The 17355-nt window shown below is 53.0% G+C and overlaps 1 protein-coding gene across 3 annotated transcripts in view; it reads left to right on the top strand.

Annotated features, from left to right (window-relative positions):
* The window catches only part of KCND3 (potassium voltage-gated channel subfamily D member 3), a 371120-nt gene that overhangs the window by 342230 nt on the left and 11535 nt on the right, over positions 1–17355 (top strand). For all 3 annotated transcript variants that reach the window (XM_037501020.2, XM_054691769.1, XM_054691770.1), the window contains one exon: positions 16494–16656. In XM_037501020.2, the coding sequence (XP_037356917.2) occupies positions 16494–16656 (163 nt within the window). The remainder of the gene's footprint in view (positions 1–16493; positions 16657–17355) is intronic.

The following is a 17355-nucleotide window of genomic DNA, read 5'->3' as shown; positions in this document are numbered from 1 at the left end:
CCGCCCGCTGCTCCCCTCAGCAGTGTACTTCGTCAGTCTGCCTGTTCTGCTCCCCGCTCTGGCTCTGGTGAATTCTCTCACCCTTCCACGCTTCTGACTGTACCCAGTGCTTGTATAAATAAATAAATAAATATTTTTAAAAATAAAAAATTAAAAAAAAAATAAAGAGCCACAAAGATGCTGAGAGAATTCAGAATAACAAAGTGACGTGTGTCAGGCCAAATGAGTCAGAAAAGGTTTCCTAAACAAGAATTTTTTTTTTTTTAAGTATCTGCAAGAGGAAAGAGAATGAAACTAATGTTTGTTGAGTTCCTGCTTGCCAGTGGCAAGCATCGAGCATATATTTTCTCACTTTTTCCTATGAGCTACATTCTGGCCTGCAGTGCACTAATTTTCTCTTCAGCTGCGTTTAATCTGCATTCAAACTCACTCATGGAGTGCTTAGTTTTGTTGGTTGTGGGGTTTTTTTCAGTTCTAGAATCTCTACTTGGATTTCTTCAAAATTGCTAAATCATGGTTTAGTTTCCATTCCCTGACAGAATTTTCCAGCTTGCCTTTTATGTCTTTGAACTGTAATCATAGCTGTGAATGATAACTCCAATATTGTAGGACTTTGTGGCTCTCTTGTTAGCTCTTATTTCTTCTGCTTCTCACTCATGGTGTCTTCTCTCCTGTGCACTCGGTATCTTTGACTCTGTGCTGCTCAGTGCACTTGAACATTATTCAAAGGAATGATCTGTGCTTGGGGATTGAGCGTATTCTTCTCCCAGAGAGGATTTTAATTAGCTTCTGCCAGACCCCTGGGAAACTGCCAGCCCTTGATCACCTTAATCCATTTCCTTTACCCAAAGTCAAGGCTTCAGGGCCTCCCTGGTGGTGCAAGGGGTTAAGCACCGCACTGTGAGGCGATCCACAGGCTCTGCAACAAAAGTTCCATCCCCGGCTGGCCAGGGAGCTACCCACATGGCGCAGCAGACCTCTCCTGTCTCGCCCACTGTCCCCTCAGCAGTGTAGTTCAATCAGTCTGCCTGTTCTGCTCCCCACTCTGTCTCTGGTGAATCCTCTCACCACCCACACCTCTGACCTGTACCCAGCTCTTTTGTGCATAAATAAATAAATCTTAAAAAAAAAAAAAGTCAAGGCTTCAAGTCTGTTCATCTTTGCCCCGAGGGTAAAGTCCTTCACGATCCCAACTTTGAGTGAGGTGGTGAGTATTTATGCAGGCTCCCCCCTTGGACAAGGCATCTGCAAAAGCCAGAGCTCACTTTGTCACTGCAACTTCTGGATTCATTTCAAAGGCAAGGGAGGTGCTGAGCACGCATTCCTTCGCTTTCTCTGAGGATTCTAAGAAAACGTTTGCTCTTTTTCATACAACTTTTTATTTGCCCTCAGCAGACAGGTTTTCCCAAATAGTTTATTCTCCCATTACAGGAAGTGGAAGTCCCTTCCTTATTTTTCCTTACAACAATCATGTGAGGTGAGCAGATATGGATATTCCCATCTTGCAAATGAGAAAATGAGGACTAGAAACCTGACCTGCGGCAAGGGGTGCCCAAGGAGAGGTCTCAAGTGTTGAATCAAGATTTTTCTGAGCTCAAAGCCAGAGTTTCCTTACTTTCCCAGGTCTGAATGCTGGTCTCAATTTCCAGCCTCGAATGCTGATGGCAGACCCAGCTGAGCAAGTGTTCTCACTGGAGGAGGGTCCCCACTGAAACAGAGGTGCCCCTGTGCCTGGGGAGCCAGGCCGAGGCTGGTGAGCACCCCAGGAGCTGGAGCCCAGATCGGGCTGAGTGTCCGCTGGGCGACGCCATATTGTCCTTTGTAAAAGGACCCACGAGGAGGCCAGATGGAGGATTTAGGGTTCTGCCTGATATTTTAAGAGGGTGGTCCGCAGGGAAAGGGGAGGTTCCAGGATCCCTGCCCCACCCTAAGGAAATGTAGGTCTGGGAAGGAGAAGCTGGAGAAGACAGGGAGAAGGGAGGAAGATCAAGAAAGAGACCTGGAGGAGGCACATGGAGCAGAGACATGTGAAGATGCTGCTCTTGCTTCTCGGCTTTGGACTTGACCCAGGGACTTGGGGGACGTGGAAGGAGACACTTGAAATAGACAGATGTGAGGGACTGTAACAGCAGGAAGGGGCACAGGGCAGGTGTTCTATGCCCCGAGCAGACGGGTGAAGGAGGAGTCCTGGAGCCCTCGGTGGCTTTTGCAGGCTTTTATTGGGATTTACTGTGTACACAGCAGGCAGGGGTGCTGGGGGCCGGGAGGCTGGCAGGCCTCCCAGCCCCCGGCAAGTCTTCACTCTTTCTGGGGTCTCCGCGTTTTCTCGTGGGCTAGTTGTCTGCTGCTCTCTGGCTCTCTCTCCCTGGTAGTTCTGTTCTGCTTCTGCTGGCGTCTCCGTGACGCCGCCCTTATGAGCCCAGGTGAATCCCATCTACAGACGCCCACACGCTACTCCAGGCGCCCGCCATCGGGCATGATTCGGGACCACAGGGTTCCGTCACCTAATGGCGGGAGGGCAGAAAAGCCTGATAGTGTTTCCCTTCCTCTACCGGGACCTGTGGGGAGGCCGACAGCGGCAGCCTTTATCTTGAGTTGGGTTCTGAATTTTACTCTTTTCCTTCCAGACTTGCCTGGCCCCTTCCACCCCTTTCCTCCGTGTCCCCACCAAAAGATGCCCCAGCCTTGTGGCAGGCTTTTGGGCCTCAGCGGTTCTGCTCTGGGCCAACCCTGTTTGGCTGGACATTTACTCACAAAGGGATGAGTAGCTTTGGGTGTTCAACTGGAAACTATTTAAACTATATTCTTTCTCTTTTCTTTATTGCACACTGGTTGTATTAGTTATTGTCTATTGAAGGGCTTACACACTAGAGTATGGTTTTTGTCTTCATGTGTCAGATGGCAGAACCTCTTTAGAGCAGGCAGGCTGGGGGGTCCCGGGGCACCCCTCACGCTGCCCTGTAATGATGGGAGCTTCAGGGAGCTAAAGCACATCCCTCCCTTCCTCCTGCCCTTCTTGTCCTCTTCCTGCTACCGGGAAGTCACCCAACAGCCTCTTCGGAACACCTTGGTCCTAGATCTCCGCATTTATGAAACATAAGCACATTTTGTAATTGCTTCCCCCTGCACCCCCAGCAGCAGTGGGGGATTCTCGCAGGCATTTCTCCCCAGCTCACCACAACTCAGCCCCGCCTCCGCAGGCCTGCCGGCCCAGCCATAATCTTGCTCTCAAGGCAAGTTCGCTTTCTCCCTGGTGTGAGGCCTCTGCAGCTGCGCTGCTTGAAGGGGACGGATTTATGCCCCTCTAGGACTTCGCTTTGCAGTTGGCGATATTTCTAAGATTAATTTTCACACCATCCACACTGGAAGCTCATTAAGGCACAGGGTGTGTGCCAGTCTGGTTGTGATGGGGCTCAGTGGGGACCCCACCAGCTGGGAGACAGAGAGGGTGGCTGGGGAGCGGGAGAGGGGGGTGCCAGGGGTGCTGGTGCACTCCAGGATGTGACCATAGATCTTCGGCAGGACCTGGAAGGTTTCCTCCCGCCGTGTCCCCACGTGTCCCCTCTCGGGTGGACTGAGGCTGAGACGCATTCTCCTGCAGATTCCCTAACTCCTTTTGTTTTCCCTGTTGGGTTGATGTTGCATCAAGATTAATAGTCGATTGAGTCATTTTTAAAGGAGCCCTTTGATGAAGAGAAAGCATGTAAATAAGCCCCACCTGTCAGCTCAGACAGCCCTTGTTTCTGCTTTGGAGTCAAGAGCCTTCTGCCCTTTCTTTGATATACTCGGCCCCCTGCAGTGGGCTCGCCCACCCCAGCAGCCCCGCCCACCAGGCCCTTGAAGGGGACAGTGGGGTTGGGGGACTGCGGAGTCTTTTCAGAACCTGGACCACCTGTGCTGTTCTATCTGTCTGTCTGCACTGGCTCTGCACCCTCCCCTCACTGGAAGGGAGTGGTCAGCTGCTCCAGCTTCATAGGAAGCCTCGCTCAGATTCCAGTTCGGCCCCAGCTTCCTAATCTGCAGAATGGGGATAACACAGACCCTGTTTCCTAGGGCTGTTGGGAGAATTAAACTAGAATTAAAACACTTGGACACACAGAGCATTCCTATCATTAGGGTCACTCATGTCCACCGCAGCAGAGCAGAGGCCCCGGAGCCACTGCCTTGCTGGGAGCAACCATGGTCCATCACAAGGCAGTGTGTGTACAGCGGCATCAGGGATTGGAGGGCCTGGGGGTGTGCCCAATCAACCCTATGGCCACCCCCCAAGCTCACCTGCTTCCTTCCAGTTGAATCTAATTAAATGAGATCTTGGCAGCAAAGAGAGCGCGCTGCCAGGACTAAAGGGTCTGCTTGCAAAGGAGGGGGCCCTAGACCAAAGTCCCCTGTCACCTTGGCAGAAGGCAGAGGGGAGCCAGGGTGGGTGAGGATGGAACAACCCAGGGCTTGGGCATATGAGAGAAGGAGCCAGGGCTGGCAAGCCCCAGCAAGTGTTTATTGAATCCTTATGCATACAGCCAGCCCTAGCTAGCCCTGTTTTCTGCTCAGCAAGAGAATACAGAATAGCAAAAGACTGGCCCTGCCCTCAAGAAGCAAGACTCTCCTGGCTCAGACCTGTCAATCTGCAGCTTGGGGTAGCTGGCTTTTCTTAGCTTTTTATTATGGAAATGTCACACAGGCACAGAAGACAGAGAGGGTGGTATGAAACCCCATGGGCCCACTAACCTGGCTTCCTCTTGTGTGTCCTCCCTTGCCTTTTCACTCCTGGAGTATTTTAATGCAAATCCCAGATATGTGTTATTTAACCCATAAATTCTGCAGCACGCCTGGAGCAGATGATTTGTCCTGCTGCTTCCAGCTCTGACGTGGTATGTGTGTGTGTGTGTGAGTATGTGTGTGTGTGTGTTTGTGATGGCAGTATCAGGGAGTTTCTCTGCAGGGGTGAGGAGGAGGGACCTGGCGTTTGGGAGTCTGGTGTATGTGGGGGGGTGCTGCTTGGTACGTCTACACATGACCAGCAGCCTCAGGCTGCCTCTAATCCCCCAAACTCCAGATCTCAGCCCAGGCAAGGCTGGCTGGAGCGGTTTGCACATGGGGATCCAAGAAGAGCAGAGAATGAAAGCGAATCAGGTAAATACCTGTTCCTCCATAGAATGTATGAGGACCCACTGCCTGGCAGCGCTGTGCTGGGCATTGAAGGAGCAGAGGTGACGGGGGCAGGCAAGGCTCCTGCTGTCGCCAGTTTACATGGAAGACAGGGTGAGAAACAGGGGGTCAGAGCAAACGGGCCGGTGCATAGCCTGGGAGAGAGTGCCCTTCCTGGTGTCACATCCAGAAGCCCTTCACCCAGAACGACTGTAAGACACAGAGAGGCCAGGAAATTAAAGGTGGAGGCCACAGAGTCTCCCGGCCCTTCCAGGTGGAGGCAGAGGCCGGGCTCTCACCGAGGCCGTGGTACAGACTCCTCGCTTCTCCTTCCCAGCAGCCTCCAGCAGGATCAGGCGAGCAGCGGCCCACAGCTCACTTCCTCCGCCCCCCACACCAGAGAAATGCTTCAGGGGAATGATCTAGGCCTCGTGAGCCTTCCGAGCTGAATCACACCTAACCAGGCAGGCCGAGCCGGGCTGGCAGGAGTCAGATGTGGCAAGATTCTCCTGGCTCTTCCAAGCTCAGTGGATCATTGAATCGGCTCCAAGCCCTCGAACAGGATAAGGTTAGAGGTGAAAGTTTAATGTCTTGGGGACCCAGGAATTTAGTCCTGCTCCTGGCTCAAGGGGAAACCTGCCTTAGATATGAATTCAGGCCACCACCCCAAAAGTGTCCTCTGAATAGGTGCCCCGTGTCCAGGAAAGCAGAGGTGCTGAAGGAACACAGAGGTGATGGGGCTGATTTTATGTGGCACCTGCTATGCTCCTGCTGTGCCCACGGAGCTGACTCTTTGGGGTGGAAAGACATGGAGCCAGCAGTCCTGTGAGTGCTGTGCACGGCTCTCTGCGTGCACAGTGACCCTGTCCTGGAAGGAGAAGTCGTTCTTGGTTTTGTGGCTGAGGATCTCGACCCTGAGCTCCTAGCCCCTGACCTGAGGCTGCACACCCAGAGGGAGTAGTAGGTGTGCCACCCAGCATCTTCTCATGCTAACACCCATGTTCGCTGCCTGCCTCAACTTTCCTCCAGGCTTGGGTCGCGCAGGGAAGAGGAGACAGGCAGGTGTCACACTGGCCGGCAGTGCAGGCCAGATGAGATGGGGAGCCTTAGTGCCTGAGGCACTCAGAGAGGGCTACGTGTTGGCCGAGGCCCCCAGGGTGGAGCTGGGACTTACAAGTGCAAGTTACAGGTGAACCAACAGTGCAGAGAACCCACCTGTCCCCAGGTTGAGTTCCCAGTTATAACTGACTTGTAACCAATTGTATGTAGTTCTACGATTTTGACTATAGACGTACATTTTGCATGTAGATTTTTATATCTATAATTATAACTAAGTTCACCTCAGTTTGTAAAGTGTCATTACAGATGGGGCTTCCCTAACAACCCTGGAGGTAGGTCACTGCTGTCCCATTTATCAGATGAGTCCGCTGAGGCCCAGGTGGTGTGCAAAGCCAAGGGCTCTCAGCTGAAGAGAGAGAGCAAGGCCTTCAGCGTGGGCCTGTCTGACTCCAGAGCCTGTGAGGGGAGCTCCGCCCCAGGGTGGAGCAGAGGCCACTGTGGTGGGGATCCCGGTGTGACAGGGGGCTGGGCCTGCCACCCCATAAGACCCTTCAAGACCCTGTGTCTGAGATGCTGAGACAACAGGGACTCAAGGGCAGTTCAGATGAGGCTTAACAGACACAGGTGAGCTTCTGGTCTTTAGGGCATGTGTGGTTGAGGAAGGAACTCCCTGGACGAGGAAGGGGTTACTAGTAAAGTGCAGCGCAAGGGGGAGGAGGGCCAGAGAAGGTCTGGAAAGGGCAGCAGACCAACCTGATTTACCTCCGGGCAGTGGCGCCCACGTGCTGTGATAAGCGGGGACACCTGGTGGCCGTATGTAGGGTCAAGTGACCAGGTCACTCAGCTCTTCCACTTGTTCTGGCCTGGAGCTAAGGCTCCCCTCAGTCCTGTGACCTTTGCCTCTTGCTATCACTCCCTCCCTGGCCACCCCACCGGAGCTCCAGAAGCAAGCAGCAGCTGTGCCAGCCGAGGCCAGAGCGAACCCCAGAGAGGCCTGAGTCGACAATAAGCACCCCGTGCGCAAGTATCTGGCTTCCCACATGCACAACCACACTAGGTCCCGTCACCTCCGTGGACTTTGACCTCACTGGCCCCACCTCCTTTGGGAGTCTTATGTGGGGTCTGACCCTGGTCATGTCCCCCCTTCTACTGCTCAGACTCTATGGGGTCCTCCTTTCTCCCGTGACCCCCCACCCTTCTGCAATACGCGTCTTCTCTGCACAAACCAAGCCCTGTCCTCTGTGAGGCTGAGGCAGCTCCACCCCTTCTGGAGAATCTCGCGGCCAGGGGTGGCAGAAGGCTGAGAAGCTGCCCCGGGGAGCAGGGCTGTTGCGCCGAACATATGGAGGCCGAGAAGCAGATGGCGCAGGCCCAAGGGACAGGGCCTCTGAGGGAGCAGGCGTGCGTGCTGCTCCTCGCGGTCCTTCTTGTCAACCGCTCCTCCCGAGGGTGCGGGATAAGTGGGGACACATCTCCCGGGGTCTGAGACTGGTGGAAGGGGCTGAGCCAGGCTCAGTTTCCTGCACAGCACAGCTGGCACGGACTTGCCGGGGTGACTCCCAGCTCCTGGGGGTGACTCCCAGACCTCGGGTGCCCCAGGTGGGGTCTGTGCCCTCCCCAGAGCTGAGCAGGCTCATGCCCAGTGCGGGTCCAGCCAGAGCTGGGGGGTGTGACAGTCTCTGGGGCCTCCGCCTGTCCACTTCTTGCCTCCCAAATATAAGCGTCTTGCAGACCCCACTCAGCAAGCCCAGGGGAGCGCAGGGAGCAGGTGCCTGGATACCAGGGAAGTAGCACGAGAAAGAGCCAAATGCCGTTTTCTGTAGTCTGATCCCCATTGCCTGGAGACCAGTGGGCAGCGCGATGGCGTCTCTCTCCTGGCCGGTGTGGGAGGCGGCTCTCCCACAGGGTCACACACGCTGCGCCGTCCTGGCTCCCCGCCGCCTGCCCGCTCTCCACTCCGCCGTCAGCGACTTCCCTGGAGCCACGTGAGCAAAAGCGACAACGTCTCCGCAGGAACCAGGCCTCCCCTGGCGCTGTCTGGGGCGACCACGGTGGCCTCCTCGGGTGACGGGGCTTCTTGGCCTTACTGTTCTCCCACCAGTCGTGACGGGAATAGACTCGGGGATGAGGCTGGACAGAGTCTGCTCCAGAGCAGGGTAACCAGCCAGGCGAAGGCGTCATGTCCAGTCCTGAGGTCAACACAAGTTTTTCACTTCTAGAAACCCCGTTTTGTTCTTTTTCATGCCAGCCTGATGGCTCCTGATGGTGCCAGGAGCATCTGGGTGCACAGAGTCCAGTGTGTAGGAGCGTGGGCTGCAGAGGAAAGGAAAGGGTGGGAGCTTGACTGGAGACCCAGAGGTTGTCCTCTCTCCCATCCTGAGTGACCCCCAAACTGTTCTGATATGTCTTCAGCATGTCATGGAGGGCCCCTGGGCGTGGAACGAGGCTGGCCAGGTGTTATGTCAAGAGATGAATTCGTCCTCTGGGTGGGGATGTGTCCTCCAGAGTGGGAGGCTCATGAGGCCCAGATGTTTTCCTTGCAGAAATGCAAGGACACGGCTCCTTGCCTGCCCTGTCAGCAGCTGGGCCCTGAATGGGCAGCGCCCTGGCCTCCAGTAGAGCATGGACTCCCTGCCAGATGGGCAGACTCACCCCTGCCTGAGCGGCAGGCGGAATCAGACGGGGGAGCTGGGCTTGCACTTATCTCTCGGCACCTGGAGGAGGAAATGAAAGCAGCAATTAATTGTACAAGGCGGGTGGTTTGTGCAGCTTAAGTTCAGATAAAAAGTTTAATTATCCCTAAGCCCTAATACAAATTAATTAGCCTTCCATGTTAGGAGGGTAAGCGTCTCTGCTCCTGCCACAGCCCAGGCATCACCGCGGATTGCCGAGGATGTGCTGGGGGAGGGAAGGCAGCCGAGAAGCAAGGAGGCCAGAGAGCGGCCCCCGCCTTGGCTTCTGCTGAGGCTAAGTCTGGGTGAGCCCCAGAGGTCGCCTGTACCTGGGAGGTCACCTCCCTCCAGGAGGGACTCTTTTGTCCCTTATTTTCCCTACTTACAGAGCTGGGGGAGGGGGTAAGAGGGGGCAGCGGAAACCTTGTTTGCCTGAGAGGAGGAAGATAAAAAGGAAAAAAGGTTACGCCTTGAGTTTATCGTAGGCCGTGACCTTTTTCTAGTTCTTCTCTCTGACCCCTCTCTTTCCTCAAATTCCACAAAGAAAATGGGTCATAGATGCCATTAGGCCTTCGAGAATCCTCATCAGCTCTCCCCTCCTCAGCACTCGAGCCCGGGGGGCTACGAGACAGAGGCCACCACCCCGGGGTCACCACCACATGCTCAGCACTGGTGATGAGTGTCCCCTGCGCAACAGGCCCGTTGTCTTTGCCCCGGCATGCAGGGTGGCCTCGCTCGCTCACCCACCCATCACGAAGTTTGTTGGGGTGCCGCAGCTGGGGAAGAACAGGCCTGGAGTGTGCTGCTCTGTGAGCTACAGGGGAGCAAAACCAGAAGCAAGAAGTCCAGTTAACAGTCCAGAAACAACAGCGGTCGAGGCCGGGGCTTTATTTAATAAGCACATGTGAGATGCTCACCAGGCTCCGTAATTGAGCACTTTCACAGATAGAACCTCATGGACTCCCTGACAACAGCCCCGTGAGTAGCTGCTACCGTGTTACCAATCAGGCAACTGAGGAGGAGCTGGAGCTGGAGCTGGAGGCCGGGGCCTCTGGCTACACGTGGCAGAGCGGGATTGGCCCTGGTGCTCTGCTGCTGGGTCCACTCTCTCAGCCTCCACACCGAGCTCCCGGTGCTTCCGCCCTGCAGAGGGGGAATAGGGGGTGAGCTCCAGCTGACTGCCCCGAGCCCTCCCCTCCACATCCTCTCTGCCCACCCACACCCCAGAGGAGCGGCTGTGAAGATGAGGCAGGGCCGTGGAGCAGACCGACGGCTCTTTCACCTGGCATGACAGCTCTGTCTTCCTCCTTGAGCGCCCTGAACAAGGACCCCGGACTTGGGGTCCTCAGCCCGAAGGAGGGTTAACCCTCCCTGACAGGGTCCCTGGAGCCCCCTGAAGGAGACATTCCTAGCACAGATTCAGAACATCATTCCCTTCCATCTTCCTCTCCATTCTCTCTTCCCAGGCCAAACATTCCTGCTTCTTTGACTGCATCCCACATAAGCCACAATTCACAGCCCCAACTTCCCCTCTTGGGACATGATCCAGTTAAACAACATCCTGTGGACTGCGTGACGCCTGGAAGGCCACGCTGCACCTAGAGAGGTTCTGCATCAAGAGCACAGTGGGACCACCCTCTCCCTTCTCCTGGACCCCATTAATCCCTCCAGGTGGCCTGGGTTTTTAGCAGCGGCCTTCCACGGGTGGCTGTGTTGAAGTCAAATCCCCCAGTGTATTTAACATGGACGGCTTGTGAGCTGGACTCTCCTGTTAACTATCTAAGTCATTGATTATTTGAATCAAAATGCTATCATTATTTTTCTTTGTTAAAATGAATCTGGTTGGTTTCACCCATGATTACAACCTGTTATAAATCCTTTGACGCCTAAAGACCTCAATTCACAGCAACTCTGTCATTTAGAAATTTAAAGAACTTGCTGAAAAATAATCAGCGGTAGCCTTATCATCATCATCATCATCATCATCATCATCATCATCTCCATAGAATCCAAATGGAAGAAGGTTAAACACAGATAATAATTTGTTGGTGCACAGAGTCTTAGGAGCAACTAACCACAAGAAAGGCAGAAATAAAGTCCATGATCAGAAGTAGGACAGGCATTCCATCAACTTCCCCCACACCCCCCCCCCATCTCCATGTGTCAATCTCCTACCTCTGTAACTACCGTCTGGCTCTTCCCCGTGGCAGAAAGCCGGGCTACCAGCTGCCCCAGCACTTTGTTTGTTGAAGATCTTCTTTGAAAGAGCTTAATCTGGTCTCAAGGGCAAGAATCCAGGAACAGGGTAAATTTGTTGCACATCCTTAGCCAACAGGGGAATGCAAATCAAGCCCTCACACCCATGAGGTTAGCTAGAATCAAGAAGACACAGTAGTAACAAGTATTGGCAATGATAGGAAGAAATGATTGCTGGGGACTATAAATGGAATCACCACTTTTGCAAACAATTTGACAGTTTCTCAAACTGTTCAAACATAAAGTTACCTTATGCCTCCCAGAGAAAGGAAAACATGTCCACACAAAAACTTGTACACAAATTTTCATAGCAGAATGTATTCATGATAGCCAGAAAGTGGAAACAACCCAAATAGCTGTCATCTGAAGAACATATAAACAAAATACAGTATATCCACGCGAGGGAATATTACTCAGTCATGAAAAGGAATGGGGTATGAAAGCTGCTACTACACGGAGATCTGAGTGCACTGTGCTAAGTCAGACACAAAAGGCCACTTGTCCTATGATTCCATGTATAGGACGTGTTCAAAGTGAGGACATCTATAGGGACAGAGAGTAGATCAGCGATGGTCCAGGGCTGAGGGGTGGAGTGTGAAACGGTCATAGACTGTTAATGGGAACAAGGTTTCTTTCTGAGGTGATGAAAATGTTCTAAAGTTAGAACGTAGTGATGGTAACACAACTTGAGAAATACACTTAAAAAACCATTGAATAGTACAATTTCAGTGATGAATTTGATGTTTAATAACATATCTCAATAAAGCTGTTAAAAAATGAATCCAGGAAAGGACTGGTTGATGCCACTTGAGTCCGATGCCCTGTCCAGACTCACTCACTGGAAACAGTGAGAACCAGGGGACGGGGCACATTTGCAAGACGGGGGCAGCTCCTCTGAGAAGCAGCTGCTCTGGTCGGTCCCTGTCAGGAGGGGGCATGAGGGGTGCACTTCCCAGATGAGGGATTATTAGCAGACAAAACAATGCCCACTGCACTGGCTATTTATAGAGAATTTACATTTACCCAAACACACCGATTTTCACAACAACCCTGTCAGTTAAGTATAGAAACAAATGTTATGTTGATAGATGCTCAGGTTAAATAACCTTCCCAAGGTCACTTGAGTAATTAGTAACCCCAGTACGACTAGGGTTCAACCACGGATGGGACTCCAGTCTCTTTCAATCATTGGGCCATGCTGCCTCCCTCTGGCTTATGTAAGTTGCAAAATTCTGGAATGTACCACCAGAGACCTAACTTTAGATCACTTCTTTATTCTATTGACTTATTTCCTCTTTCATCCAAGCGGACCCTCTATCCTTGGCTGGCCTAGGAGCACTGTTGGGAATCTTTGAAGTGCCCGAAGGCCACAGATGACACTTCAACCCTAGAATTGTAGCGAACACACTGGTGTTCACGCCACATTCCTCCAGCTTGTCAAGGGTAGAAGGAACTGGGACAGGAACCCAGAGCAATGGCTGTGTACCCAGCTCTGATCCACCGGCCAGTTAACCCTCTCAAAACAAAAAAATAAGGACAATTTGACAAGATGCGTGCTTACTGAGCCAACACAGCTTATTTTTCAAGTGTTCGCAAGCTGTCGCTTAATAATCCCTTCTCGAATTCTGCCAGCAATTTGGTGGCAGAATTGATCGATGTTAAGCCTGTTGGTCTGTGGTTTCTTAGACCTCCTTTCTCTTCTTTAAAAATGCCGGCACAACAGTTTTCTCTCTCCGGTCTCTCTCTCTCTCCTTTTAAGGATTTATTTATTTATGCATACAAGAGCTGGGGTACAGGCCAGAGATGCGGGAGGTGAGAGGATTCACCAGAGACAGAGTAGGGAACAGAACAGGCAGACTGACTGAAATACACTGCTGAGGGGAGCAGCGGGCGAGACAGGAGAGGTCTGCTGTGCCATGTGGTTATCTAATTGGCCTGCTGGGAATGGAACTCATGCTACAGTGGCTGGTGATAGCTTGACAGTGCTGTCTTTAACCCCTGTGCCACGAGGAAGGCCCCCTCTCTCTGGTCTCTTGGTAGTTCTCAGCTGCAGCACGCGTTCCCTAAGAACAGGGCAGTGGTTCTCCAGCCCCCTCTGCACATTCCCCCGCTCGCTGGGCTGGGATCCAGTGGGGTCACCTGTGATGTGACTCCACGTAAGAGAGCTGGGCCCTCACCTGCACCTGCCTCCCCACCTGAAGCTCTGGTTCCTTCTCACCCGCCTTCGCCTTTGTCCCAGCCCCCAAGATGAGGCACCTTCTCGGTGGAGAAGACAGAGAACTCCGTTTTCTCTGTCATGTGTGAGCAGCAGACTCTCTGCCCTGGCATGAGGCGTATCTTCCCGCCTTGCTCTTGCTTCTGGTGGATAAAACAGCCTTTCTGTCGTCCTTGGCATTTTCACCAGCCTCCCTCACTCTGAAACGCCATCTTCCTGACACCGTTCTCACGCACGCCTGCCAGGCTTTATTTTCTCCCAGACACATGCCTGGTGTCCACCTTTCAGACATGTCATCTGGAAACCCCAGATGACGCGATTTGCCTCCAGGGTGAAAAGCCCCTTCTCTTCATTGTTGGGATTTTTTTTTAAGATTTATTTATTTATGCATACAAGAGCTGGGGTACAGGCCAGAGGATTCACCAGAGACAGAGTGGGGAACAGAACAGGCAGACTGAAACACACTGCTGAGGGGAGCAGCAGGCGAGACAGGAGAGGTCTGCTATGCCATGTGGGTTGCTCCCTGGTTGGCTGGGGGATCAAACTCGTGCTGCAGAGGCTGTGGACAGCTTCACAGTGCTGTGCTTAATCCCTTGCGCCACCAGAGAGGCCTGGGATTTTTTAACTCGGGCCAGTTTGCTGTGTTTTTAGAACTAGACCATGGTTCCAAATTGCCTAGGCACAGGAAGAGCATTCACTGCTGATGGAGCAACTCTCTAGAGCTGCACAGGAGTAGGACACAGGTTACTCTTACTCTCTTCGTTTTATAGACAAGGACACAGAGGCCCAAGGTACACAGTTATTTATGGTGGAGCTGGGTGGGTCTTGAACCCAGATGGTCTAACTCTAGAAGCCAAGTTCTCATCTGCTTCATCGGAGGCCACGCCTCACATCACAGCGGAGGAGGCAAACCTGGATACAGATTCCCCGGGGCGCTATTATGGGCCTTAATGCCAGTAGCACGACTGAGCAAGCTTGAGTCAGGAAAAAGGGTCTGGACACTGAAGGGGAAGGAAGGAAGATCTCAAAACAGGAGCCTACTCACTGAGGCCTAAAAGAGATGACTCCTTCACTCACCAAATCAGCCAACCTCAGACATGTCCTCCACAAAGCCCTTCGGGTTGAGGAAGTGAGGCCCGTATATTACTGACCACTCATTCCAGCCCCTTCCACATCCTCTCTGGAGCCCCAGGATTCCTGGGTGGCCTCAGGACTAGTGAAGGGAGCCCCACTATTTCAGCAGCAACAATTCCTGGACATACTAAGCTTCTTTGCACTCAAACACCCCGAGGGCATAGAGAGGAGCGAGATGGCCTGGCTTTGGTCAAAGGCAGTCGTTGCTTAATAAGGCCTTTAAATTATCTCAATAAAGAGGAGACTAAACACTTAAATGCTGTGGAGAGTGTCTTATTGATTGGAGGAGAGAGGCTCTGGCCTGCCAGCCCTGGCTGGGTGGGAGCCAGGCCAAGCCAGCCCCAGGGGCTGCTGCCCGGTGTGAAGTACTTAGGAGAGGCTTCCTGGGCGCCGAGAGGACCCAGCGCTATCCCAAAGTGGCCTCCTGGCTTCAGGGACTGATTTTCAGAGTTCACAGTCTCCCTCCAAGACAGCGTGGTTAGTAGAAAAGGGAGAAAATATAGGGGAGTGGATTTTAATCCTGGCTGAACAGAGCATGGGCCGCCACACGATGTCTCTGAGGCTCCTTCATCACAACACGGGGTGAGAGCACGGAGCCCGCGGGCCTGGTGGCGCTCACATGAGGTAAATATGTAAAAGTGCTTTGTAGATTGTAAATCTCCACGGGAATAGACAGTGGGTTTAGCATAAGTTAGATGTGTTGCTCTTCTGCTTAAAACTCTCCATGGCCAAAAAAAAAAGAACCCTCCTACACTGCTGGTGGGAACGCAAACTGGTCCAGTCACTATGGAAAGCTGTGTGGGGGTTCCTCAGATTACTGAAAATGAGTCTACCATATGACCCAGCGATTTCACTCCTAGGAATCTACCCAAAGGACACAAAAACATTCATTCAAAAGGAAACCAGCACTCCTGTGTTTATTGCAGCACTATTTACAATAGCCAAGAAATGGAAACAACCTAAATGCCCAAGAACAGATGCATGGATCAAGAAGATGTGCTACCTATACACCATGGAATATTACTCAGCAATCAAAAAGATAAACTCATGCTATTTGCAGCAACATGGATGGAGCTGGACGGGATTATGCTCAGCGAAATAAGTCAGAAGGAAAAAGAAAAATATCAGATAATTTCACTTATAGGAGGAATATAGGGGAACCGAACAAAGTGTCAAAAAAGACAAAACTTTCAGGCAAACCATAGATCTGAGCCATCCAGTAGGGGCGAGGGAAGGAGGGGGGTCGGCACAGGGGAGGAAAGAACACAAAGGCCTGTGGTGATGGTTCACAGGTGATGTGGTGGGGGGAGATTTATGAGGACTACACCTGAGGGGAGAAATCAAATATCGTAAACAAAATAACAACAATAAACAAAATAAACAATAACAATAACAATAAACAACAGTAAACAAAAATAAACAATAAGAAAATAATTTTTTAAACATCTAAAATAAATGTCAAAAATATGTAAAAATAAATAAAACTCTCCATGGCTCCTCACGGGCATTGTGTGATGGGGCCCCTGCCTGCCCCCCGCCCCAACCTCCTAATGTGAAATCCCCCTCCCTCGCCGTGCTCCCAACGGCCCCTGTAACTGTCCAAGAACGTGCCCAGCTCCCTCCTCCCTCACAGCGCCCTGCTTTCAGCTCCCGCTGCCTGGCACACTCCTCCCCAAGGGTTTTCCTGACGGGACCCTTTGACCTCAGATCTCAGCTCCAGTGTCACCTCCTCAAGACGCCTTTCCTGGCCGCCTCCAGCCCACCTGGCCCAGCCCCTGTTCCCCTCTCTCCATGGAAACAACCAAGTCCCAGTGTTTCTATGAACTTGCTCATCTTTGGGCCTGCCCCTGCAGGCTGTTGGCTCCACGGCCTAAGGCTCTTGCCTACTTGATTCTCTCCCCGGTGTGTCACAGCCTTGGTGGCCGAGGGAGTGCCGCACAGGCGGGCGACCAGGGCAGCCTGGCCAGCTTCCCCCGGGCCCCGCTCCTCACACCTGTTTGTCTCCCTCTCAGCTATGGAGACATGGTGCCCAAGACCATCGCCGGGAAGATCTTCGGCTCCATCTGCTCCCTGAGCGGCGTCCTGGTCATCGCCCTCCCGGTCCCTGTGATCGTTTCCAACTTCAGCCGCATTTACCACCAGAATCAGAGAGCTGACAAGCGGCGGGCACAGAAGGTAAGCCGCGGGCGCGGGCGCGGGCGCAGAGGCGGCAGCTCCAGAGCGGGGCCTGGAGCGGGGCCTTTCTCCTGGGCAGCCGTCGCTCGAGTGGCCAGGCCTAGGCCTCCTCCACCATCGCTGCACAGAGAGCTCTGGCTTTGGGGGGCAGAGCAGCTCCGTGTCCCTGCCTGCCTCCCAGCACCCTGGGTCTTTTATGTTGCCAGCCTCTCTGAAGACTTATCTTCTGGGGGTGCCCCTCTCTCTCCCCTCCAGCACCTCTATCCTACCTCTCACCCAAGGTCAGGGTTCCCCACCCCCATTCCCTGCAGGCCATCCCTAAATAAAAGTCTTATCTCTCTCCCTATTCAAGTCAGCTGGCAAACATGAGCAATATCTGAATTCATTATGCAGCCCTGAAGAAAGGGGGGGCGGAGCCAGGGTCTTCTTTCCAAATCAAGGAGCATGAGGCCCTGGGGCGCCAGAGGTCCTGGAACAACACCGCCCTCAGGGGCTCAGGCTGACTCTGGTTCTGCACAGAGCAGATGAGCTTCAAAGGGATGCTTAGCAACTACAGGAGCCTAAAGCTGTGCCCACGGCAGAGCCCCACCAGGCTGGGCTGGATGCAGCTCCTGCAGGACCTTACCTCAGCAGTGCTCATGCCCCTGCAAAGAATACAACAGTGCTCCTTCCTCCTGGGGCTTTGCAAAGTTCATCCCG

The sequence above is a fragment of the Talpa occidentalis genome, unplaced genomic scaffold (genome assembly GCF_014898055.3).
Source record: "Talpa occidentalis isolate TD23 unplaced genomic scaffold, MPIMG_talOcc4v2.1 talOcc4.9, whole genome shotgun sequence".
Lineage (NCBI taxonomy): Eukaryota > Metazoa > Chordata > Mammalia > Eulipotyphla > Talpidae > Talpa > Talpa occidentalis.
This window is presented reverse-complemented; position numbering and strand designations above follow the sequence as displayed.